We start from the raw sequence: 26875 nt of genomic DNA on the forward strand, positions 1-26875 counted from the left end.
AACTGTGAAATCTTTGTGAACTGTTACACCATAACCTTCTTTCTCTGAAGGAAATATTGTAATAATAAAGTCTAGGACCCTAATAGTAAGGTCTAGGACGCTAACAGTAAAGTATAGGACCCTCACAGTAAGGTGTAGGACCCTAACAGTAAGGTCAAGGACCCTAACAGTAAAGTGTAGGACCCTAACAGTAAGGTCAAGGACCCTAACAGTAAAGTGTAGGACCCTAACAGTAAAGTCTAGGACCCTAATAGTAAGGTTTAGGATCCAAATAGTAGGTCCAGGACCCTATTAGTAAAGTTTAGGACCTTAATAGCCATTGTGACACTATTTTACCTATCACTGTCAAAGAGGACAAACCTGTACCCTATAGCTACCTATCACTGTCATGAGAAGTATTTTCCTGATCTTGTTTGTTATGAAAAATTAGTTATAGCCTTGCTGAAAAAGAAAAAGCCAAAAAAATTATGGAAAATTTGTACATAACTGTTCACCTTAGAGGACCAGAGATTGGATTGTTTTTTGTTTTTAGCCATGTTTTTACAATAATCCCTGATATGCAAATATTCAGCTTTAGGCAAAGGTGTTCACTTTAAACCTGTTAATCTAACAATAAGAGAAAGGTGTTAACAGAGAAAGGTGTTTTGGCTGTATGTTGATTATAAGATTTGTTCTATTTACATTTAAAGAAATCATATGCATTTAGGTAAAACACTAGAAATTGACAATCATTTCAACTAAGTTACCAAAGTATATCAAATGTCAAGATCAGTTGTCTGTTGTTACTTGTCCATCCTGATTTTGTTTTTGCCTTACTTCTCCTTCTGCTGATTTCAGCTTAGAAGATTTAATTCAGTGGATGGACAATTAAAACACTTTTGGATCTAAATGATAGACCAAGATGACTGCTAAAGTAGAAATTTTCACAAAGAGGAACAATTCCTCAATAATATTGTACTGCTTAATTTACAGGACAATGTGTATAACGTCCTTTTTAATCAATGCATTAATTGTTGGTGCTAATCACATGACTCTAGTGGTTGGTCCACTTGTTAATGTTTCAATTGATACCTTGCAAAGAACAGTTATACCAATAATCCCCCTGCTGCAAAGGAATGCAGGGACTCAGAAGTGCTGAGTGTTTAATTTTATTCCTCTATATTTCTGTCTGCCACACCTTGTGAAAGCTCCCACACCTACAACAGACACATACAATACTATTTACAACCAGTTGCTACCGTGTCATTCTAAGTATGATTGCTAATGTTAAATGATCAAGTTACAGGAAAGTGGTTTAAAAACTTACATAAATGGTCTACTTCTGAAACCTCGTCAGAAACTTTCTTAGCGCCTTCCTTTTGCCTAAAAAATGTCTCAAGTTTGCTGATTACTGGCATTACTATATTTTTTTATATGTTTATACATTCATCTGCTTAATCAAGTAGACATATTTCAGAACAAGATGGTCAGTAAGTTTTTAATGTTCAAAGTTTCGATTAACTTCATTGATACTAATAGTACCAATGTTATATAACTTCATATGATTGTTTCCCTTTGGCAACCAAGATCCAAACTAGATACTGGAGTTACACAATCAATGAATTGTCTGTCAATTATTCTATCTAATTTGAAAACTTTGGTTTCTGAAGTTAATGAATTTTTAAAATATTCATATTACACTGCTGAAAACAAATACAAGTTTCTTGGAGAATCTAGTTTACATAAACATGCATATTTTGATAATTCTGGTAACACAAATTTATAGGAATATGTTTTTTTTTAATAACTGTTGATATCAATGTGGTTTGATAATAATGTTCATTTTCTGATTTCAGCATACAAGACTGATGTACAAATTGATTTTTCTGTAAGTTTAAATAGTTTAAAGTTTAAAATTATTAAAAGGACAATGAGAGGCACGATTGATTGATTATGATTTTAATTCCCATAACAGATATTTTTTGTGTTTTAGGACAAGGATGTTTCGATCAGTCAAAAACAATCTGGTTTGTATTTAAGTCTGACTCTGTGAACTTGATTTATATTGTACTACCTCACAGGAGTTACAGTATATAGGTAGGCATGTCACCTCACTACAACTAGTATACAGATAGGCATGTCACCCCACCTCGACCAGTATACAGGTAGGCATGTCACCCCACTTCGACCAGTACACAGGCAGGCATGTCACCCCATTTCGACCTGTATACAGGCAGGCATGTCACCCCACTTCGACTAGTACACAGGTAGGCATGTCACCCCACTTTGACCAGTACACAGGTAGGCATGTCACCCGACTTTGACCAGTACACAGGTAGTCATGTCACTCCACTTTAACCAGTACACAGGTAGGCATGTCACCCCTCTTTGACCAGCACACAGGTAGGCATGTCACTCCACTTTAACCAGTACACAAGTAGGCATGTCACCCCACTTTGACCAGTACACAGGTAGGCATGTCACCCCACTTTATCCAGTACACAGGTAGGCATGTCACCCCACTTTGACCAGCACACAGGTAGGCATGTCACCCCACTTTGACCAGCACACAGGTAGGCATGTCAACCCACTTTGACCAGCACACAGGTAGGCATGTCACCCCACTTTGACTAGCACACAGGTAGGCATGTAACCCCACTTTGACACATTATTTTTTAAGGCAATACAATCAAATCTACAATACATATTAAGAAACTAACATTTTGTAAGGCAGATAAAAATATGAAATGATTTCTAATTGGTTGATATAAGTAAGACACTATATCTGCTCTTTCACAAGGTGGCTGTTTGATATGTCATTCATTATTTTATTAAAGTAATCCTTAAGGTATAAATGAGGGAGTTTCTTGGATAAGATACCACCAGGTACACAAAAATTACAACACAGGAGGAACAAAATAAATAACACCAACGAACCAAAATTACAAAGTACTGTGAAAATGGTCTAAACTGAAAGTCTCTTGGTTCAGTTCAGAAAGGAGCTCAAATTACCAAGGTAAAAACAATGATTTTAACTGATATTAAAGGACTTTAAAAAGTGTCTTGTTTAGACAGGAATTGAAATTATTCCAGGTTTGGTTTAGACAGGTTTTCAGATTGTTTAGGGTTTAGTTAAGACATGTTTTGCTGTATAATGAACATCACTGACCCCACTTAACACTTTGGTCAGACTCAATCATATCTGGTGTAAAACCCTGCTGTCCCACAAGATTGAAGAGCAGTTCCTTGAGTCGAACTCAAATGGGTGAGCAATTCCTGGGGTTAAACTCTGTCTCTCTATATGGATGAGCAGATCCTGGGGTCAAACTCTGTGCCTCTAGATTAGTGAGAATTTCCTTGGGTCATATTCTGTCCCGATAGATGGGTGAGAAATTCCTGGGGTCAAACTCTGTCTCTCCAGGTAAGTGATGATGTCCTTAAGGGTCAAACTCTCCCTCCAGATAGTTGAGTTGTTCCTGGGGTCAAACTCTGTCATTTCAGAAGGGTGAGCAGTTCCTGGGGTCTAAATTGGTGAGATCCTGCTTTTTAAAAGTCAAGTTAAGCTAGGACTAAAGTTATTGTTGATAATACATGGACAAGGTTATTGATAATTTTTTATCATATAATTATTCCTGTCCAAGGAGCTGACAATTCTTCAATGGTAAACATCTTTATACTTTATTTTTCAGCCAGGGGAGTTGAAACTTGGGAAGTACTATATGAAACTTCTTTTAGATGGACTTTCCATCAGAGCATCACATGAGATAGAGTTGAAAGGAGGCTCTGGTGCCATACTTGTGCAGACTGATAAAGGCATTTACAAGCGTTCCCAGACAGGTAAGTTGAAGGGGACTATAGTGTTAGATTCTGTCTGTATATCCATCTTAAATAAGTTACATATTGAAATGTAACTTATGGTGTTCCATAAATCTTTGCCCCATTAACTCTATTTTCTGAATACAAAGTTTGAATTATCTATATTCTCCTTTTACAGAGAAAACAACCTTTCCTCATCTGGTTTGATTCTAGCTAGGACTTCAGCCTTCATGCTTAATTGCAACTTTATAACTGCGATGCTTTATTTAAAAAATATCTATTCATACAAATATGACAAATGCTCAGTGATGCTATTATTTAGCATAGCAGTATTCTCAATTGATTATGAAATCAGTGATTTTTTTGTTTTAAAATATAATTTTCATAAACATAGCTTCAAGAATTAATTATCCATTAAAATCATTAGAAAAAAAGTCTTATATCTAGCACTTCATATTTCTAAGGATTCTGTGAATCAGAAAAAAAATTCTTGAAATGTCAGATGTATACATTTAAAAATTGTCCCTGTTGTCAGGTGTCGGTAAGGAAGTGTTCTGGATTATTGTCCATTGTGGCCTCATAGTAAAAGTTAACAGGGAACTGAATTTTTCATGATACCATGATATAATAATAATCAGCTGACCAATACTGAATTGTCCATAATGTGAGAATTAAAATATATAAAATCTAAGTACTTGGCCTGAACATGAAAACAGACAAGGACTATCTACATACACAAAGTTGCAATAAAATACTATTACATGTTAAAACTGAAGATATTTTAAAAAAAAGCTTTAGAAATATGAATTCCTAGAAAAGAAGCAAGAGTGACATCAAGTGCTCTGGATTCTGTCAGTGGTACCTGTCATATTGCAAGTGAAATTAATTCTGATAAAAGTCTAGGTACAATAATATAGATATCAGGGACTGCATTTGTCCAGGGTAAAAGTCTAGGTACAATAATATAGATATCAGGGACTGCATTTGTCCAGGATAAAAGTCTAGGTAAAATAATGTAGATATCAGGGAACTACATTTGTCCAGGGTAAAAGTCTAGGTACGCTAATGTGGGTATCAAGGAACTGCACATTTCCAGGATACCATGATGTACTATAGAAAACTCATTAATTTTGCTTCATCAGTGCTCATATATTTTTAGTTTAGTTCAGTTGTTTGTATCTACAACTAATAACAAAGACATTAACAATTTCTGAAATACAATTTTGATTAATTATTATGTACTGAAATAGAAATAACAAAAGATTATGAAATGAAATACAAACAGTTTGTAAAACTAACCTTTCAAAATACGTATAATTATTGAGTTTAAATATTTTAGTATAGCAATAATTAGGTAGTGTTTTATGACAAAGACAAAAAATGTTATTTATTGTACAATAATATTTTGATAATTGTGGTTGTCATCTTTTTATATTTTATTTCAGTGAAAATGAGAACATTTATAATGGATGTAGATTTAAAGGCAGTTAAGAAGCTAATGGATATTACAATAATAGTGAGTACATACAGTCTACAACAATATTTCATCCTGTATTTTATGTCATATCTGATCAATATGATTGATAAAACGAGAACAGATATGGTGAATATGTTAAAAGAGACAACAATCCCATTGGAATGAAAATGTCAGACCAAGGCCACTAATTGGTCAACCATGAACGAGAAAACCCTCACACCACAGGGCATGCTGCAGCTGACACATGTACAGTGAAAGAGGTGCCCCTTTATACAGAAGTAACAAAAAGAAAGGTGAAACGGAAACAAGACACACAGAGGCCAGATATTCTTGACTTTTGCAGGGTTAAAGTACTTTGATGTGATCTCAACCTTCAACCTTTTAAAATCTGGCCACTGTGGAAAAAATATTGCACAATTAAACACATCTAAAAATCAGTTCAAAAAGGTCTTGAGTCCCTTGTTACAACCGAAGTAAAGAAACTGAATATAAATGACACAAATGTACAAACTAAGAACCATTAGCAGATAACTGACATGCCAGCACCAGACAAGTTAAAACCTACAAAAAGTTATGTCCACATTGTATGTTAAATCAATCCCATGTAGGAATTGAGAACCATGGTACATCATAAGACGTACAATAAGGACACAGCCCATTTGAATATAGTGTTATATAGAATGTTATTTGGTTGAACTTGGTGATTTTAATGTTTTTGGCAATCAAACAATATTATTTATTTATTAAGTGAATAGGATGGTGTAACTGTTATGAAGTTTGAGTACATTGTTTCATACTTTGAAATCTTAAATGAGTCAATGCAAAGTATCTCTCCTTCTTGGACTTCAATTTTTACATAACCTTCCTAATTCTTTTCCACTCTTCTCTGTGTTTAAGGATCCTGATGGTAACAAAGTGGCACAATTCAAAAACCAGACCAGTACTTCAGGTAATATGATGATCAGTAACTCAAGTAATGTGATAATCAGTAACTCGGGTAATATGATAATCAGTAACTCAGGTAATATGATAATCAGTTACTCAAGAATTATGATCAGTAGCCCAGGTAAAATGATCAGTAACTTGGGTAATATAATCAGAAACTTAGGTTTTATGACCAGTAACTCCGATTTTATAGCCAGTAATTCATGTAATATGATTAGGAACTCATGAAATATGGTCAATAACACAGGTTATATGAACAGAAACTCGGGTGATATGAATGGTCAGCAGGGTTATATAACCTGTGATCCAAGTATAATTAATGCTAATATAATTAGTAACCCAGGTAAATTGATTAATAACTCGGGTAATGATGGTAATATAATTAGTAACCTAGGTAAATTGATTTATAACTCAGGTTATAGTATCAGTAAATCATGTTAAGTGATGAGTAACCTAATTATGGAAATATGATTGGTAAATCATGTTACTAAGATAAAACCTCTCATAGATGTACACTTAATAGTGTTGTGTAATGATGGATCAAAAGAATAAAAACCTCACATAGATGTAAACTCAGACAAGTAGAGATGTGTAATGATGGATCAAAAGAATAAAAACTTCATATAGATGTAAACTCAGACACGTAGAGATGTGTAATGATGGATCAAAAGAATAAAAACGTCACATAGATGTAAACTCAGACAAGTAGAGATGTGTAATGATGGATCAAAAGAATAAAAACTTCATATAGATGTAAACTCGGACAAGTAGAGATGTATAATGGTGGATCAAAAGAATAACAGTTTAAATGGGAGATTCTCACCTCATGTGGGAGATTTTATATAAAATCAAATTTTCAATTATTTAGCGATTTCAGGAGTAATGGTACTTATTCATTTAGACTTGTTTATGGCAGTGTGGGAGGGGGGGGAGACATATGGCTACATGTTGCAGTTTCGAAGACAATATAGTAATATTTTATCCAATATCTTCTTACAAATTTTACATTTTTAAGTTGGAGAATCTAAATTTTTCATTGAGTTTTTTGGAATTCTCTCCCTTATTGTGGGAGGTTTAACAGGTATGGTTTAATTCTCTCACTCTAAAAATTAATGTTATGATTAGTACACCAATTTGGCATGATCTTAACCATGGGTGAGTGAAGGAAATCTCACATGGTTGAAAATAGGAATTTTCTTGTCTCTTTTAGTGAAAAAAAATGATCCCTTCCTTTGGCTTTTCATTGAACAAATGAATATGTTTTAACTTTATTTCAATCATATTTCAGGTGTAGTGACACAAGAGTATACATTATCAAATGATCCAAAGCTTGGTTTATGGAAAATAGCAGTACAGCAGACTGATGGAAAAGTAAATATTGGGCTGAACATTCTGTGGGAATAATAATGGGGTTGGATGAAGGGAATATGTGGAATTAATATGGGATTTGATTAAAAATACTGTGAGTTCCAAAAGTATTGTAAAGTTATTGTACAGAAAGATTTGATCTTTTTTTATTACTCCAAAAAAATTTAGTCATATGGTGTTATGACATTGTTTTGATTTGCACAAAAATTTAATTACAGCAGTTGTTTTGAAATTTAGAGCTGTGAATAATCAAGCTTCACCATTACATATAATCACAAAAATAAAAATTCATGTTTTTACCTGCGTAACCAAAGATAAAAGCAGGTTTAGTACTCACTTGACTCTGTCTGTCTGTCACACTCAGGGGTATCTACTTTGTGTAATCTGTAACTTAGAAAGTATTTTGAAACAATACTATTCAAACACTGCGTAGTGTCTATATGTATATTGATGTGCACTTTCTATGGTGGTAATTTTTCCCTTACATTTTAGCTTGTTTGAACTCCATTTTCACCTCTTTATGTGGAGGACAATACTTTTTGTGTACTTGTAAAGTATAGAACCAATATATTCTTTGTACTTTGATATGTACATATTGAAGATGTACTCCTTTGTACTTTGTTATGTACTTATTGAAGATGTACTCCTTTGTACTTTGTTAAGTACAAATTGAAGATGTACTCCTTTTTATTTTGTATATATTTTATACATCTATTTTACAAAAGAAAAATTAAGAAGTAATAGTGATTAAGAGTAATTATTGCTGTTATGATAATGACTTGAGAATAATCACATTGTATCACACTTTTATATTTTACAATCATTGATTATTTTTTTCAGGGTAGCGCAGCAGAAAGAAATTTTACAGTTGATGCTTACGGTAAGTAAAGCCTCAAAATAACCTGTTAACTGTGCTAATCCCTTTCTGTTGACTTTTTGTGCCAGTTGACTTCCAGGAAATGGTACAGAATATTTGCTATCTTGAATTAATGTTCTTTGTATGTGACATAGTCTGTATTAAGTTGTTCACATAAATCTATGGAGTATTAAGTGTTTGCCAGATGAATTCCACCTCAGATGATAACTTTAACATATTTTATTCATATCATGTTTGATTCATATTATAATTATATGTGTCATAGTGAGTCATATTGAATATCTGAATCTGTCAACTCAAGTTATTTAATTTCAACATCAATGCAAACAAAATTGGCGAGGTTTGTATGATGTTGAAATAAAATAAAGCAAGTTGATATTTTGCAATACTCAAATTTCAGAAGTTATTAAACCTTCTTAACTATGATTTCTTGGAATGTTTGCTGGACATCTGTCATGGCAGGAATTCCAGCGATTGTTTGCTGGACATCTGTCATGGCAGAAATTCCAGCGATTGTTTGCTGGACATCTGTCATGGCAGGAATTCTAGCGATTGTTTGCTGGACATTTAGCATCTGTCATGGCAGGAATTCTAGCAATTGTTTGCTGGACATTTGGCATCTGTCATCGCAGGAATTTTAGTGATTGTTTGCTGGACATTTGGCATCTGTCATCGCAGGATTTCTAGCGATTGTTTGCTGGACATTTAGCATCTGTCATGGCAGGAATTCTAGCAATTGTTTGCTGGACATTTGGCATCTGTCATGGCAGGAATTCCAGCGATTGTTTGCTGGACATCTGTCATCGCAGGAATTCTAGTGATTGTTTGCTGGACATTTGGCATCTGTCATCGCAGGAATTCTAGTGATTGTTTGCTGGACATTTGGCATCTGTCATCGCAGGATTTCTAGCGATTGTTCATCTATGACTATGTCAGTTGTTACAAGAAAACAATGTAAGAAACATCTTCTTCCAATCAAGATATCATTTGTTTCTATCACATCAACCCATTATGTGATATTGCAAAATATTTAGCTGTCCAAAAAGTGGATATAAGAAACGAATCATAGAGAATCAAATTTTGCTAATGGTATGATTCTCATGTACAAAGCTTTTTGCTGTGTACATCTCTCTGTCTTTTAGCTTACCTGGCCAAAGGCCATGTGAGCTATTCCATCACTTGGCATCCGTCGTCCGTCGTCATCGTCATCTGTCATCATCAGCTGTTGTCGTCGTTTACAAGTATACAAAACTCTTCTCCTCTGACACTACCTGACCAATTGAAACCAAACTTGCTATGAATGTTCCTTGGGGTATCCTGCATAGAATTGACGTGGGGATTCTTGATCTGTTGAAAAACATTGCTGCCATTACTAAAGATAGAACAGAGGGGTCAGACAGTAGTTTTTGCATTTATCTCCAAAACCGTTAGGTTAAGCTAAATTCTGACTGGGTAAAAGTGTTCAGCATGATGAGATCTATCTGTGGTCAAATTATGGCCTTAATCTGTTCAGCCATGTTGGAGTTATTGCTCTTTATCAACGATTTTTGCAATTTTTAATGTTAGTTCTTTCAAAAATCTTCTCCTCTGACACTACTTTACCAATTCAAACCAAGCTTGGTATGTATGTTCTTTGGGATATCCTGCATAGAACTGATGTGGGGATTTTTTGATCTGCCGAAAAACATGGCTGCCATTACTATAAATAGAACATAGGGGTTAGACAGTAGTTTTTTTGCATTTATCTCCAAAACTGTTAGGTCAGACTAAATTCTGACTTGGGTAAAAATGTTCAGCATGATGAGATCTATCTCTGGTCAAATTTTGGCTTTAATCAGTTAAGCCATATTGGAGTTATTGTCCTTTATCAATGATTTTTGCTATTTTTAATGTTATTTCTTTCAAAACTCTTCTCCTCTGACATTATTTGATCAGTTGGAACCAAACTTGGTGTGAATGTTCCATGGGTATCCTGCATAGATTTGATGTGGTGATATTTGATCAGTCAAAAAACATGGCTGCTGTTACTTGAAATAAAACATGGAACAGACAGTAGTTTTTTTTCATATATCTCCAAAACAGTTAGGTTAAGCTAAATTCTTTCAATAGCTGAAGTGATCCTTGTTATTAGGACTACAATAATCTTCAGGGATAAAATTTGTCAGACAACTCCTTGTAAGAGTTGTTGCCCTTGAAAGGTAAAAAATGACTTCTTTTTTTACAGTTTTCAGTCAATATCTTGAAAACTATGATAAATTAAATGAAACTTTCAGTTGTTGAAATGATCCTTATGTTAAGTCCTACCAAAGACTTCTTGAGTCAAAATTGTTGGACAACTTCTTGTTAAATTTATTGCCTTTGAAAGGCAAAATTCAACCAGGTGAGTGATTCAGGCTCCTGGGAGCCTTTTGTTTTTTTTTTCAGGCTTTAATGTTATTAATCTGATTGTGTACATGTATTACCCTTCCATTTTTTTGTGTTTACTACAATGATTTTTATATTTTCTATTCCAGTTTTGCCCAGATTTTCTGTTGAAGTAAAGCCATCAGTCTCCTTTTTATATGTTAAAGATTTTTCATCAGTGAATATTGAAGTAGAAGCTCTGTAAGTAGTAAAACCTTAATAACTCCCAATGGAACTAGGAAATATTTCTACACATTATTTTAAGAAGATAAGGTAACTTCCAATTTTTTGGAAGAAGAAGACTTTATAGGATGACTCAATAGCTTCCGCAAAAATATATGGAAACCAACCACAGCCATCATGTACTTGGCTAACCAACCACAGCCATCATATACTTGGCTAACCTACCACAGCCATCATATACTTGGCTAACCTACCACCGCCATCATGTACTTGGCTAACCAACCACAGCCATCATATACTTGGCTAATCTACCACAGCCATCATATACTTGGCTAACCTACCACAGCCATCATATACTTGGCTAACCAACCACCGCCATCATATACTTGGCTAACCAACCACAGCCATCATATACTTGGCTAACCTACCACAGCCATCATATACTTGGCTAACCAACCACAGCCATCATATACTTGGCTAACCAACCACAGCCATCATACACTTGGCTAATCTACCACAGCCATCATATACTTGGCTAACCTACCACAGCCATCATATACTTGGCTAACCAACCACAGCCATCATACACTTGGCTAACCTAAGTAATCTTATTCTTTTTATATGATAATTATTATGTTTTACTAAATTCTTTAAACACTTTGTTCAGTATTGGGATATTTTGTGAAAGATATTTTCTATGGTATATATTCAAGAGAATAATCTTGGAATTGTTTATATCCATTTGTTCATCCTTGTCTTTAAATGTACTACATAGACCTATCTCCCCTGACACAAGATTTTTGTTTTTGCTGATATTTTCTATGGTTCTTAGTCACAATATTTTTACAAATTTTCGGAAGTTAATGGACCCAATATTCTTGCTTATTTCATCAGATGTAGAGGATATATGGCTACACATAGCTGTCAAACTTAATTTTAGGTATAATTATGGTGAGGGTGTGCATGGACGTGTTCTGTTAAAATATTTATTGAATGGCACCACAAGACAGAAGTCTCAGAGATTGGTAGGTACAAATTTTTAGTGTAGTAATCATGGTGGTTTTGGTATTTCCTTGAATTTTTTATTGTAGATGAAAAAAAATACTGATACTATCAAGTAAATGTAAGTCTTCCAATACAGATAAAAATAGTTAATTATTTACAAGTATAAAGGTAGTAAAATGTAACTATGCTATTACGTAATGAAATTTGCTAAAGAAAAATGTTATTTTTTTTTAATATAGCATCAACTAATTGATTTTAGTCATAAAGTCAAATGTTTAATATGTAATTTAACAAAAACAGATTGATTTTGATCACAGGTTGATGGAAAGGGTACCATAACTATAAGTACTGCAGATATTGGTGACCCATCGCTTTTACGTCAGAAATTCTGTGGACAATACTGTTACTACTCTTACCAAAGGTCATTTCCTATGAGTATTGTTGCTGAGGTCATTGAAGATGAAACTGAAGAAAAACAACAAGGCAGAACCAACTTGAATTTTTATACTGAACCTGTTGCCATGGAAATCATAGACAAAAAGGTGTATAGAAAGAATATGAAGCACACATTTTATGTAAGTAAGAGTATTTACCACTAATATCTTGGTTGTCAATATGTAGGAGTAATTACACTGATATAAATATTGTTGGCATTGGTTGATCAAGCTACATGATGTAGTGCATGGAAAGTTTATTTTGCTGGTGGAAATATTTATACCCCCACAAACAAAGTTTTGGGATATAAAGATTTCACCCTGCCTGTCTCTGCTTCTGTCCTCTCTGTCTGTCCTTCTGTCCAAACTATTTTCATAGCAACTTGCAGCTTTATTATGGAATTGTTTGATGTAATATAATCCTATGAAGATGTGCATATTGTCATGAATTTATATTTGGACAAAAACTAGAAATGATGGTTATTGAACTTGTGACTTGCAAGATTGTTATAAAACTCAATGGAATGTTAGATTACCATATGGAGATATGAATTTGTGTTTGGACAAAAATTGTAGAAATGATAGGTGTTTAAGCATTTTTCAGCAAAGCTTGGTATCATGCGTTGTCTGCAACTCCTTTTCAACATCTTGCAGGACAGTTATGAAACTTGATTGGCTGTTGAATTACCATATTGTGATGTGCATATTGTTGGAAATTTATGTTTGGACAAATATTGTAGGAATGATGACCATTGGAATGTAGGCATTTTTCAGCAAAACTTTTTTTGATGTGTTATCCACAACTTCTCCTCAACAACTTGCGGGATTGTAATGAAAATCAATGGAATGTTAGGTGACCATATGGAGATGTACATATTGTCAGGAATAAGGGATCTTCTGTTTTTGTGATCTCAACTGATTGTTGTTTGAAGTTAGTTGTTTTGAGGAAGAACAACATATTGTACTTCAAAAGTACTTAGTCTATCAACCATAAAAATTGTGTCCGATGTGAATCATATGTCCACACTGGTTCCCAAATGTACAGGGATCAACAGGCTGCAGGGGGTATTAGTCTTATTAGGGGCAATGCCTAGTTTGGTTTGAACTCACTTGCTTAAATTCAAATACTTACATTTTATTATCAGGTTTTCAAATTATATATTAATGATTAAGTATTTTAACAACTGATCCATGTTTCTATCAACATTGATAGTCTTTTTAAAAATTCACAGTACTTTCCTCTTTATATGCATTGAGGGAAGACACCAATAGATAATTCTACAAAGTTTTATATTAAATCTACCCATTTTGAAAGATAAAAAGATCAAAGTGGTACATAACTTTCCATTCAAATATCATCTTTGATATGAATATAACATTTTACCAAAGTGGATTTGTTTTATGGAAAGAAATTAATTTTTCAGACTGATATCATACAACATTTATGCAGAATTTAGTTGCAAGATGAGGTTATGTTTGAGCTATTATCTAGGAATCTTTTGAAAAATAAGTTTTTATCAGGAATCAAAGTGTTTCTGAGAAATCAATCACAAAAAAATTCCTTAAAGGAATATTTTAGGTTGATAAATGAAAATTGTAACCATCCACAGATAGGTGTTTACCAGTAAATTCCATAAAGAATTGATTGTTTACAGCTAATTATGAAAGAATGAATGGTTTTAAGTTTGAACTTAAGACTTTCTGTACTTTCAACATATTTCAGGTTTAAACAAAGTATTTCTTTGTACTACAGAGTATTTCATGTTGTTTGAGATCAATGGATTTCAGATCTCATTTCCTTTTGATGATGGGGTAATTGGCATCTTTCAGCAAAATTCATTCAATTTGTATAGTGTAGATATGCATTCTTTGTGAAAATTCATCAATTTGAATGCAGCTTGATAAAGTAGATTCCACAGCTTTCATGTCACAATTCAGATTTTTGTTATAATTGACAAACTGCTTTATTATATACTTATGACTATGCCTTGTGGTATTTTAGGATATTAAAGACATATCCTACTATTTAGATCTACCAATAATATCTTTTTTATATTTTGTTGATATTTATAGGGCAAGACATTTTCCTTTAAATGATTTAATAAAAATATTGGGTCACTAACCTATTTAAAAGAGTAATCAAGGGAACCAAGGTTATAGCGGTAATCAAAAGAATGTAATCCAGGGACAAAGACCAGACATGGAAAACAGACATACACAACAACGAACATAAAGTAACTAAAATCATACATACAAAGTAACAAAAGTAAATGAGCAACTCGGACTCCACTAAAAACTGGGAGCATGGACCAGGTGCACTGGTAGGGTAGAGTCATCATTATCACATTGTTTTAATCTACAAAATAGATTATTTGGCCTTCATGTTTCTTTTGTCATTCTACAGGGAAAACACAAGTAGCTTTGAATGTGGCACGACACATAGAAACAAAATTCACAATGAATCAAATGAAATGTACAGTCTTGGGATAAACCTGATATTTATAAGTTTCTGTCATTTTTGTAAGATTTTTATCCCTCACCATCATCTTATCTGGTAATAACTAGTCCAGTAGTCATACTTGTTTGACCTGAATTCTTTCATTCACTAATGTATCTTTTTATTACAAGTTATTAACACAAGTATTGAGGTGAAATTGACCTTTGAACATGCATAGGTGTTAACTTCGAAAATTCTTAAGTGAGTGATTGTCTCAAAGTTGAGATTTGCCAAGTTTTTTTTTATGACATGCTTTGACAAGAATTGAAGAAATTTAATAGCATTTAAGCAAACAATTGAAATAAAATGAGAGAAATTTCCATGAAAGTGGTTTAAATTCCTTGCTTGACACTGACACTTAAGCAGGAGATTATTGAATTTTTCATAAAATGTTGGTAAGCTGGAGAATTAAAGACCTATGTACATGTATTATAAAATCATAATTAAGTATAGTGACATGTTGTAATAAATCCGCTATATTTTTTATAGAAAAAAATGGAATGATTATTGGTGTACCAAAAAACTATACTTTAATATATAGATTTTACTGAATTTATCTTGACAGTGCAAAACTTATTTTGTCCAATTATACCAGTCAGTAACAATTTCCTATTGATCAATAGTGAAGGTAAAAAAAAATCTGTTTTGAAAATATCCTAAGCAGCTACTCATTTTCCTGGACTATAGTATAGTAGTCTTCTTCTTTACCATAGACAGCACCACATTAAGGTCTACTAAGTTTACTGGGATCTCTTTGATATCATAGATGCATTGCAAATAACTTTCAAGGATAATATGCGCAGAAACCGTAGTAGGATTTTTCTTTAAGTTTGACTTCTATCCGTATGTTTCAACACTCTTTATAGGAAAGATAACAGATTTGTTATAAATCTGCATCATAATGACCTTAACCATATGTTCCAGTTTTGACTTGGATCTCTTCTCATACGCTGCAGATCTCAAGTTTGTTCTTTTGTGTTGTGAAATGTTTCGTTACTTAATTTAAAAAAAAAAAAAAAACTGTTCATGTCATGAGAATGTTTGTATGACCTAAGAGTAGTTGTAACAAGCATGATTTTGAAACCCACTTGTGGAAATGAATTGACATTGAGTCTACAAAAACACCATTGTGAGCTGTACTGCCCATGTCTTGATTTAAAGTATTGTGAGCTGTATTGCCTTTGTCTTGATTTACATTTTTGTGAGATGTACTGCCCTTGACTTGCTTTACATTTTTGTGAGCTGTACCGCCCTTGACTTGATTTACATCTTTGTAAGCTGTACTTCCCTTGTCTTGATTTACAGCATTGTGAGCTGTACTGCCCATGTCTTGATTTACAGCATTGTGAGCTGTATTGCCCTTGTCTTGGTTTACAGCATTGTGAGCTGTACAGCCCTTGACTTGATTTACATTGTTGTGAGGTGTACTGCCCTTGTATTGATTAACAGGGTTGTGAGCTGCACTGCCCTTGTCTAGATTTACAACATCGTGAGCTGTACTGCCCTTGTCTTGATTTACAGCATTGTGAGCTGTACTGCCCTTGTCTGGATTTAAAGTATTGTGAGCTGTATTGCCTTTATCTTGATTTACATTTTTGTGAGCTGTACTGCCCTTGACTTGCTTTACATTTTTGTGAGCTATACCACCCTTTACTTGATTTACATCTTTGTAAGCTGTACTTTCCTTGTCTTGATTTACAGCATTGTTAGCTGTACTGCCCATGTCTTGATTTACAGCATTGTGAGCTGTATTGCCCTTGTCTTGATTTACAGCATTGTGAGCTGTTCTGCCCTTGTCTTGATTTACATTTTTGTGAGCTGTACTGCACCTGTCTTGGTTTACAGCATTGTGAGCTGTACTGCCCTTGACTTGATTTACATTGTTGTGAGGTGTACTGCCCTTGTATTGATTAACAGGGTTGTGAGCTGCACTGCCCTTGTCTAGATTTACAACATTGTGAGCTGTACTGCCCTTGTCTTGATTTACAGCATTGTGAGCTGTACTGCCCTTGTCTGGATTTAAAGCATTGTGAGCTGTACTGCCCTTGTCTTGATATAAAGCATTGTGAGCTGTACTGTCCTTGTCTTGATATAAAGCATTGTGAGCTGTACTGTCCTTGTCTTGATTTACATCTTTGTGAGCTGTACTGCCCTTGTCTTGATTTACAGTGTTGAGAACTTCATGGTTTCTGATTATTTAATTTTTAGTGTGGTACTGACATTCATGTCCTTTGGACACTTTTCTCTTTGTTTCAGCATACAACAGCAATTTTCCTAAAGATACGCTTTGTATTTAGAATTTATGTTGTGTAGAATCTTACATTGCTCTCTCTCTCTCTCTCTCTTCACTCAAGATAGTTGCTCAAGCCGCATGTTGCCTTGAGTATTAAAACAAAAGGCAGGGTATGATTCTGTTTGGCTAATCTTCAAGCAATTTCAAGCAATGAGATGTTTTCAACAAAGCAGTCTCTTGGGAGGAGAACACTTTTTACACCCTGCCACTCAAAGTGGTGAGGTACTATGTAATACCCTCCAAAAAGTTGCATGTCTCCGTTAGTCCATTCTTCTGTCTTTCCTGTTACTGCTTCCAGATGATGACTTGAGAACTGATCAATTCATCTTTTTGAAACTTTGCACAGTTATTTATTCCCATTATATACAGGTTAAGTGTAATTTTCTTTTTTTTTTATTTTGAGTTAGAAATTTTTTTGCTCATACATGGAAATAGCTAGTTTTTTCAACAGTTGTTGTACTTAAAATTTTTTATTGAAAATCTACATTGTTAAGTAATTGAATCAAATTATTTTTATGTCTATGTCTGAGTAAAATATTTTTGCTCTAATATGGAAGAATTTTATTTTTTTTTTTAAATTGCAGCCCCCCCCCTCATTAAAAATTGGTTGGTACCTAAGGAATAAAATCTTTTTTTGACATAGAAAGATTCAATTAATGTTGTTCATAAAATTAATTTCTAGTTGCATTATTTCAATTTTGGAATTCTGGAAAAGTCTGATTTGGGTGATGCTAAAATTTTGTAATCGATAATTAATGTAATTTTAGTCATATTACAAAATCCATTTCTACAAATTAATCTGCTATAGATTTATTCCAATGTCTTTTCATGCAATAGAATTATTTCTTTGAATCATGTCAACATGAAAAGCTTTGCTTATTGAAATTACATGGTTGTAAAAGTTGACCTTCTTAATCCAATTTCTATGATATAAATTAGATTTCCAATCAGAGCTTGTGAAACCTCTTTTCATGTAAGCCAGTAATGTATTCTTGATGGGTATTTGAAAGTATCATTTCCTATGTGCTGAAGAGTTTAGTTAATGCCAATTTTCATCAATACTTGCTTGTAATAAAACATTTTATTGCTTTATTCATAGCATTGTGATGTGATTAAAAACATGCACAATTGTTTAATTTTCAAGTTATTAGTCTTAGATGGACATTTCATGGCATGTTCCTATGATACCATCTCCAACATCAGTCATACCACCCATCTTTTCATTAGAAATTAACGCTCACCATGCTGAAATGGGAGGGTGGATGGCATGCACGGGAAAATGGAGTAAGACAGTGTCCAAAGTGCCATTTTTCTAAAGCTTGTTCCCTCTGATGGTAATTTAAGCCAGAAATTGTTCATTACAGTTATAAGTGGAAGATCAGGGGTCTTCAGAGGGGTCACTCATGAGAAAAAATGAGGATTTTTTGGCAATTTTTGGCTTCAGATTGGCCTAAAACTGGAAGTGGTTAGTATATAGGGTTAACATGGTGGGAATGGTCTATCAAGCCTATTATTCTATAGAAACCAGGTGAAATGAAGCACTATGTATAATTCTTCTGTTGTCAGAGGCTGAGAATTGAGCCCACCTCTCAAAATATCACAATTTTTTGTGGCCTTCTTGACTCATAACCTCTTATTTAGCTGTCAAATTCCTATTTTTGCTAAAACTCTGTATAATATAGCCTCATTTTAAAGCACATTCACTCTGCTTGCATATGAAATCAAATTGTGGTTTCTTAAGATAAAAATAAAATTGCCAGAACCAAAATTCTGAAAACAGTCTATGACTGTATATATACGGTTCCCGAATGGTAAGTGTTAGAACATCTATTTTGTTGTGACTTACTGGTAATTTTTTAAAGTACATTTTCCTGATGAATAAAGAAGGCAAAAAAGTTCGCTGTATAATAAATTTCAATAATTTATATTGTAATTTTATTCTTAAACTTTCTCCCACTAAAACGTCACAACCCAAATATCAATCTGCTGATCACAAAATTTTAAAAAATTTATGTTGAAAATAGCAATAAATAATGGAGAAAATCTATATCATAAATAGAATAACTCCAAAAACACTGAAAGAGTGGAACAAGTTCCTGGCACATCCTGAAATCTGTGTGTCCTTCCACATTTGTGATCATTTTTTTGTTATTCACTCTTTCCAATTAGTAATCATATTATTCTTTCCCTTAGGTGGAATATTATGGGAACATGTGGTTGATTTCCTGGCATTGAGCAATTAATGCAATCCCAGTGATAGTTTTACAATAAATCTTTCAGTTAGGAACTACTAGAATCCTTTTTTCTTTTGTCAGGAATTTTCTAAAAATATATAATGTAAAAATATGTCTGCCAGTTCAGTATTTTGATATTAAAAACATAAGGTAAATCAAATAAAAATCTGAATGAAGTTTTTACTGTCACTAATGATTTTCATGGACTGATCAATGATGTACTATGATTAAAAATATGTCAATGTGTAGCAAAGTATTGCAGACACTAAGGGGAGATAAATTTGATTTCCAAGTTAACCAGACTTCTGTGATGACAGCTAAATCCAGATTGCTAATGAACCACCTAATCTTTTTTATTTTCTATACTCATAGCTGCCAAAGAGGATCTCCAGTCCTACCACAACACTTGTTACTTCCATAGTGGTATTGACTCAATGTGGTTACTGAAAAATTCAAGATATCTTCTGGAAACTCTCAATGCAAGATTTTTTTTAAAGAATATTAAAACCTATGATTTTTCAATTCTTTATACTTCTATTTCCCATACTCAGTTATAATCCCAACTCATAAACATGATACATTGTTGTTACTTAAAAAATGGCGGTACATCTAGATACAAATATGTAGTTCTTGGTAGAGATTCCTCATACTTTGTAAAAAACAATTCTGAATCATCTTCCAAATAGACCAAAGATGTTTTCAAAATACTGGAATTTTCGATCGACAACGTATTTGTCTAGTGTGGTGGATGCTTTTTTGAACAAATAGTCAGCATTCCAATGGGAACAAATTGTGCTCCTCTACTGGCTGCCTATTCCTTTGCTCTTATATATGAGGCTGACTTAACAGCTGATCTGATCCATCAGAAGGAACATCCTTTAGCTAGATCCTTTAATCTCAGTTTCTGCTATATAGATGACGTATTATTATTAAACAATCCTAGTTACAGGGATTTTATACATCACATCTACACCAAAGAACTTGAAGTGAAGGATACTGCAGACACTGTGAAGTCAGCTTCATATTTTGACCTACATTTAGAGATCAATGGTAAAGGAAAACTATTGACCAAACTATACAACAAACATGATGACTTTTTATTCCATATTGTCAACTTTCTTTCATCTTTGGCAACATTCCTTCAGCACCTGCATATGGAGTTTTCACAACTTATATATTATGCCAGAGCTTGCTGTAGCTACCCAGATCTTTTAGCTCACCTCGTCTAAAGGCATTGTGAACTATTGCCATAACTTTGTGTCCACTGTCGTCTGTCTTTGCTGGCTTTTTTCCAACATCTTCTCCTCTGAAACTGCCTGACCAATTGAAATGAAACTTTGCATTGTTGTCTCTAAGGGTATCCTGCACACACTGATCATTTAAAATTTTTCATTGGTTGAAAAACATGACCACTATTGCTAAAAATAGAACATAGGATCAAAATACCTTTTTTTTGCAAATAACTCAAAAACATTTGAATTTAGCGAAATTCTGACAGAGAGTAACAATGTTTACTGTCAAACGACTGAAATTTTCAAAATGATTCGTCACCCTGTGTTGGAGTTATGTCCCCTGAAACCAATTTTTTTTTGTTGTTTTCACATTTAAAACTGCGAAAACCTTCTTCTTTGGAAACATGCAACAAAAGTTGGCATAAATGTTCCATAGGGTATTCTGCACATACTGATCTTTGTAATTTTTCATTGGTTGAAAAACATGGCCACTGTTACTAAAAATAGAACGTAAGATCAAAATACAGGTTTTTGCGAATAACTCCAAAACAGTTGAATGTAGCAAATTTCTGACAGGAGGATAATATTGTTAACTGTCAGAAAACAAGCCAATGTCTAATTTTTTAAAATGATTTGTCAGCCAATGTACAAATGATTAAAGTTTACATGATTGGTTTTAAGGGTATCCTGCACAAACTGGTTTTTTTTTTTTTTAATTTTTCATTGGTTGAAAAACATGGCCTTCATTACTTAAAATAAAACATAGGGGTCAAAATGCTTTTTTTGCTATTTTTTCCTCAAATATAGCTGAATGAAAGATGAAAGCTACTCATTAGATAAACATGATAATTATTCTGAGTTGACTGGCAATATTGAAATTTTTTCGTAGGCAACCATTTTCAAAATAGCTGCATATTTGCATTTGCAACATTTTTACCAGTTGCTCGGATTCCAACGATTTTTAGTGTTTTGAGGAAACATGGTATTTTAAGTTGAATGGAGATGACGAAAATTTGTTTTTGGCAACCAGTTTGAAAATGGCTCCCATTTTCCTGCTGATTTTTACACTTGCTTTAATTTCAACCATATTTGGTTTATATAGTTAACATGGTCTTCTGTGTTAAAGTGATGATGAAAATATAGTATAGCCATGACTTAACTTCATTTTATGTTCATTTTCAGCAAATTCATAGTGGGCTTATGCCCCCTCACACCCAGTGGGATAACAGACCATGGGGGATCCCTGCCGAAATTTTTTCCAGAGGTTCTTAAAAACACTTGGAAAGCATTTCCAGCATTTTACAGTGCCTTAGGTACTCAGTTGAACTTACAGCATTGATCAGTAGATGCTCTTTTTCAGCAATTTTTTTGTCAAACATGGTAGCAAAGCCATTACTTACATAGTTAATAAGGCTTGGTTTGTCAGGTGAGCAATTCAGCTTCTTCGAGAGCTCTTTTTGTATTATGCTAAACTTCTTACAGTTAGGCTTCTGGAACGGGGTTATGTTGCTACAAAATTGTAGTTATCAGTACAGAAGTTTTATTGTCATCATCGTGAACCCATGGATCATTACAGTGTATCCATCTGTACCATGAAAACTGATTTGTTCAATGTGTTATAGTTTTCCTTTCCTTTTTTTTAACCCTGGACTTGACTTTTATGAGAAACTCAGTGGGTGTTTCTAGGACACTTACCATTCCGGTGCATGTGGTCAATGCTCCCAGTCTTTAGTGGAGTCCGAGTTGCTCATTTACTTTTGTTATTTTGTATGTATTATTTTGGTTTTTTTATGCTCTTTGTTGTGTGTGTCTGTTTTCCATGTCTGGTCTTTGTCTAAAGATTACATTCCTTTGATTTTTGCTAGAATCTTGGTTCCCTTAATTACTATTGGACAATCTGTTATCGTTTTCAATCACACAAGCAAAATAGTAGCAGATGTTCTACAGATGAGAAAATTATGTAAATTCTATACTGTACTACATATATTTTACTGGTTGCATTCCTAAAGCGTTCATCACTATTTTGCAATTGTACTTTAAATATTGAAATTACATGAGCAAGTCTCATGTTAGGAAGTACCTTATTAGGAAGTACCTCATTAGGAAGGGAAGTACCTCATTAGGAAGGGAAGTACCTCATTAGGAAGGGAAATACCTCATTAGGAAGTACCTCATTAGGAAGTATTCTCCTGTTAGGAAGTACCTCATTAGGAAGTATTTCATTAGGAAGTATTGTACTGCAACCTTTCTATTTGAGCAAAATACATTGATTGTTTATTAAACAAAGTTTTGGGGAATCACCCTGTTGATCTGTCTGCCCATCTCTCTGTCAGACCATCTATCCACATAGTTTTGGGGTATATAGGAATCACCCTGTTGATCTGTCTGCCCATCTCTCTGTCAGACCATCTATCCACATAGTTTTGGGGTATATAGGAATCACCCTGTTGATCTGTCTGCCCATCTCTTTGTCAGACCATCTATCCACATAGTTTTGGGGTATATAGGAATCACCTTGTTGATCTGTCTGCCCATCTCTCTGTCAGACCATCTATCCACATAGTTTTGGGGTATATAGGAATCACCCTGTTGATCTGTCTGCCCATCTCTCTGTCAGACCATCTATCCACATAGTTTTGGGGTATATAGGAATCACCCTGTTGATCTGTCTGCCCATCTCTCTGTCAGACCATCTATCCACATTTCTTGTAAGTGCAACTCATCCGAAATAGCTCAAGGGATTTTGATGAAATTGTAAAGGAAGGTTGGCTATCATATGTAGATGTGCATAAGGGAATACAATTACAGTTAGGATTCCTAAGGGAGATAATCCAAATTAAGGATTTCACATGTTGAGGTCTCTCTTACCACTTCCATGTCAAATGGCTACTCCCACCTATTTAGTACCAAAATCACACTGAATCTAGATCTGTGCATTGTAAGGACATAATCTTTGTGTATGTTAATCAAAAGTAGTCAAAGTAAAGCTAATAGTGTGTGCTTAAATATCATGTTTTGTAATTTACTACAGAAGTGTATGAATATTGTTTACTTGAGTGAGTAATTTGCCTAAGTGCTGTCAGTTAGCAGAAAAGGTAAAAATGTGGATTTTCAATACTATTTATTCAAGTCAATTTTGTGAAAAATTTCAACAATCATCATGCCATTAGCATAATGATTTGAAAGCCTTATTTTGCAATCTTTGCTATGGTATGCAACATTAATATCTCATTTGTCTTGGGAATTCACAGTGAAACTTTGAAAAATACTTTTTAGCTCACCTGGCCAAAGGCCAAGTGAGGTATAGCCATCACTTGGTGTCCGTCGTCGTCATCGTTCATCGTCGTTAACAATTTTTCAAAACTTTTACTTTCTGAAACTACTTGACCAATTGGAACCAAACTTAGTATGAATATTCCTTGGGATATCCTGCATAGAACTAAATGGGGATTTTTGATCCGTTGAAAAACATGGCCGCCGTTAACAAAAATTGAACATAGGGGTCAGACAGTAGTTTTTTGCATATATCTCCAAAACGGGTAGGTTTGGCCCAATTCTGACATGGGGGGAAAAGTGTTCAGCATGATGAGATCTATCTGCAGTCAAATTTTCACTTTAATCTATTAAGCCATGTTAGAGTTATTGCCCTTATTCAAAGTTTTTTGCTATTTTTATTTCTTTCAAAAATCTTCTCCTCTGACACTTTTTTACCAATTGAAAGAAGACTCGGTATAAGTGTTCCTTTTGGTATCCTTCATAGAATTTAAATGGGGATTTTTGATCCGTCGAAAAACATGGACACTGTTACTAAAAATAGAACATAGGGTCAGACAGTTATTTTTTGCATATATCTCCAAAACCGTTATGTTTAACCAAATTCTTTCAATAGTTGAAATGATCCTAATTTTTAGGACTACAAAAGTCTTCAGGCATAAAATTTGTCAGACACCTTTTTACAAGAGTTATTGCCCTTGACGGGAAAATTACAGGTTTTTTCCCAGTTTTCAGCCAATGTCATGAAAACTATGATATATTTCCTTTTCTGAAATGATCCTTATGACAAGTCCTATCAAAGTTTTCTCGAGTCAAAATTGTTGGACAACTTCTTGTTTAATTTATTGCCCTTGAAAGGCAAAATTCAACGAAGTGAGTGATTCAGGCTCCCGGGAGCATCTTGTTAACATGTAAAGTGATGGAAATGTTGGAAGTGGTTTGTGAGACCTGAAACCTGACCTTCGAGGTTTTCTGATGCAAAACTTGAACTTTGTCATGGATGGGTCGCCTTTTAATCTCACAGTTCCTCTCAAACCGCTTTATGTAATAAAAGGAAACTACCACAATTTTTTCATCAAATGATGCCATTGTGGCCCCCTATATTGTTCTTCCCTTTAAATGACAATTTTGGTTTCCTTTATGTTTTTAGAGAGGTGAGTGGCGGTATCATGCTTACATTCTTTCCAGTTTTTGTATGACCACAAAAAAATTGTGGTCGTATAAGGTTATGGTTCAGTTGTCATCGTTGGTGTTGTCATCTTGGGACTCCTCATTTCTGTGAGATAACTTTAGTTGTAGTTGACAAATTGCTTTGAAATTTTGATAGGATTTTACCTACCACTAATGGAAGGTACCTATTTAATTTAGTTTGTGGCCTCTACGATTTTAGAAAAAGGGGCCAAAAAGGATATTTATTATTAATTATTCAGTTTTTATTATGTTCCTCATTTAATTCTGGTAAACAAATGAATCCAGCAGATTTTATTTGTTTTGGATCATTTCAAGTTATAGGGGTCAGTGTTCAAAAGCCAAAAAAAATTCAACTCTTCATTTTTGGTCCAATTTTGAAATTTGTTTGTTATTGGATTCCTCATAATAGTCCTTGCCTATGTTTTTCAATTAGATTTCAGATATCTCTGGCCGTGTTCAAGTTATAGGGGTCATAGGGGCTACACACCAAAAAATCAATTATTTATGGTCCAATTATGAAAATGTTTTTTTTATTGGATTCCTCACAAAATTCCTGCTTGCATTTTTCAGTCAGGTTATTGATATCTCTTACAAATTTCTTGTTATTAGGAGTCAAAAGTGCATTATATAGTGTCCAAACCATTTGATGTGTCCTTATTAAATTGTAAGTCTATATGCTGAAGTGTGTCAAAAACTAATATTGTGTGCACAGTTGCCCCAACTGTTCAGGGTTCGGTTGTATCATGCTATGCTCAGAAGTTTTTATTAAAATTATATGTTACACTATGCAGACAATAAAAGATGTATATGATTTGGCTTGAAATGACCTCTGTGGTTATCAGCCGCTTGAGTCAAATCAGTGCTCTGTTATCATCTATAGCTACTTTCAGTTTGATGTGGCTGACATCGACTTATATAGTCACTCTGATAACATTAGTTAATTTACTCAGAATATGTTAAGCTGTACAAATAGTCCTTTCTCATGAGTGGCTGCAAATGTCTTCCTTGCAGTTGACATCTTCATTTGATTTTTTTAACCCTTCAGAGACACTCATACCAATAGTTCTCTTTTTAATAAAACAGATGGCACTATAAAGTGATATGGTAGCCAGTCCTCTGTGTTTGGATGTCCTGGTTTAAGGCTTCTCATCTGACATTTATCCGTCTAAGAGTACATAATCAGAATTAGATTTGGATTTTATGTGGAAGTAATGTTTATGTGGGTAGATTTAAATGGAATGTAATTAAATTGTCTCATACTTATAGCCAACTAGAGAATCATATGTAATCATATTACTTTTTGTTGGTGTAAATAGAAGAAAGAAAATCGGGAAAGAGGATCCTTGAAAAATGTTTTTTTCCCTTTAAAAACCCTAGTAGGAGCCAATATATAAGGACATAAATTCCTGTGAAGGAAATAATTAGTTTATCATCATAAGGAGTAATAATGAGGGATATCCTGATTGAATTATATTGTAATGAATGTTGCTGAGGGTATATCATTTTTTTTCATTTTCCTTTGTGCATATGATCTGACAGTTATTCTAAGAGTTACATCCCTTTGTACAGTGAAATCTCCCTAAAACTACCACAGAAAAGATGTTTGTTCATCACTTTTCCCTTGAAGCTATTGAACAGAATTTCTTGAAACATGGGTTTCCATTTTTA

At 33.9% G+C, this 26875-nt stretch overlaps 1 protein-coding gene across 5 annotated transcripts in view; it reads left to right on the top strand.

The window, feature by feature from the left end:
• LOC148615764 (CD109 antigen-like) overlaps window positions 1-26875 on the top strand; it is a 227013-nt gene that overhangs the window by 25580 nt on the left and 174558 nt on the right. For all 5 annotated transcript variants that reach the window (XM_088582335.1, XM_088582339.1, XM_088582337.1 and 2 more), the window contains exons 4-12: window positions 1836-1867; window positions 3669-3816; window positions 5241-5311; window positions 6170-6221; window positions 7506-7588; window positions 8426-8465; window positions 10976-11066; window positions 11989-12073; window positions 12371-12628. In XM_088582335.1, coding sequence (XP_088438461.1) covers window positions 1836-1867; window positions 3669-3816; window positions 5241-5311; window positions 6170-6221; window positions 7506-7588; window positions 8426-8465; window positions 10976-11066; window positions 11989-12073; window positions 12371-12628 — 860 coding nt within the window. The remainder of the gene's footprint in view (window positions 1-1835; window positions 1868-3668; window positions 3817-5240; window positions 5312-6169; window positions 6222-7505; window positions 7589-8425; window positions 8466-10975; window positions 11067-11988; window positions 12074-12370; window positions 12629-26875) is intronic.

The sequence above is a fragment of the Perna viridis genome, chromosome 5, assembly GCF_037379345.1.
Source record: "Perna viridis isolate PV_CMFRI_1.1 ecotype Kerala chromosome 5, ASM3737934v1, whole genome shotgun sequence".
Classification (NCBI taxonomy): domain Eukaryota; kingdom Metazoa; phylum Mollusca; class Bivalvia; order Mytilida; family Mytilidae; genus Perna; species Perna viridis.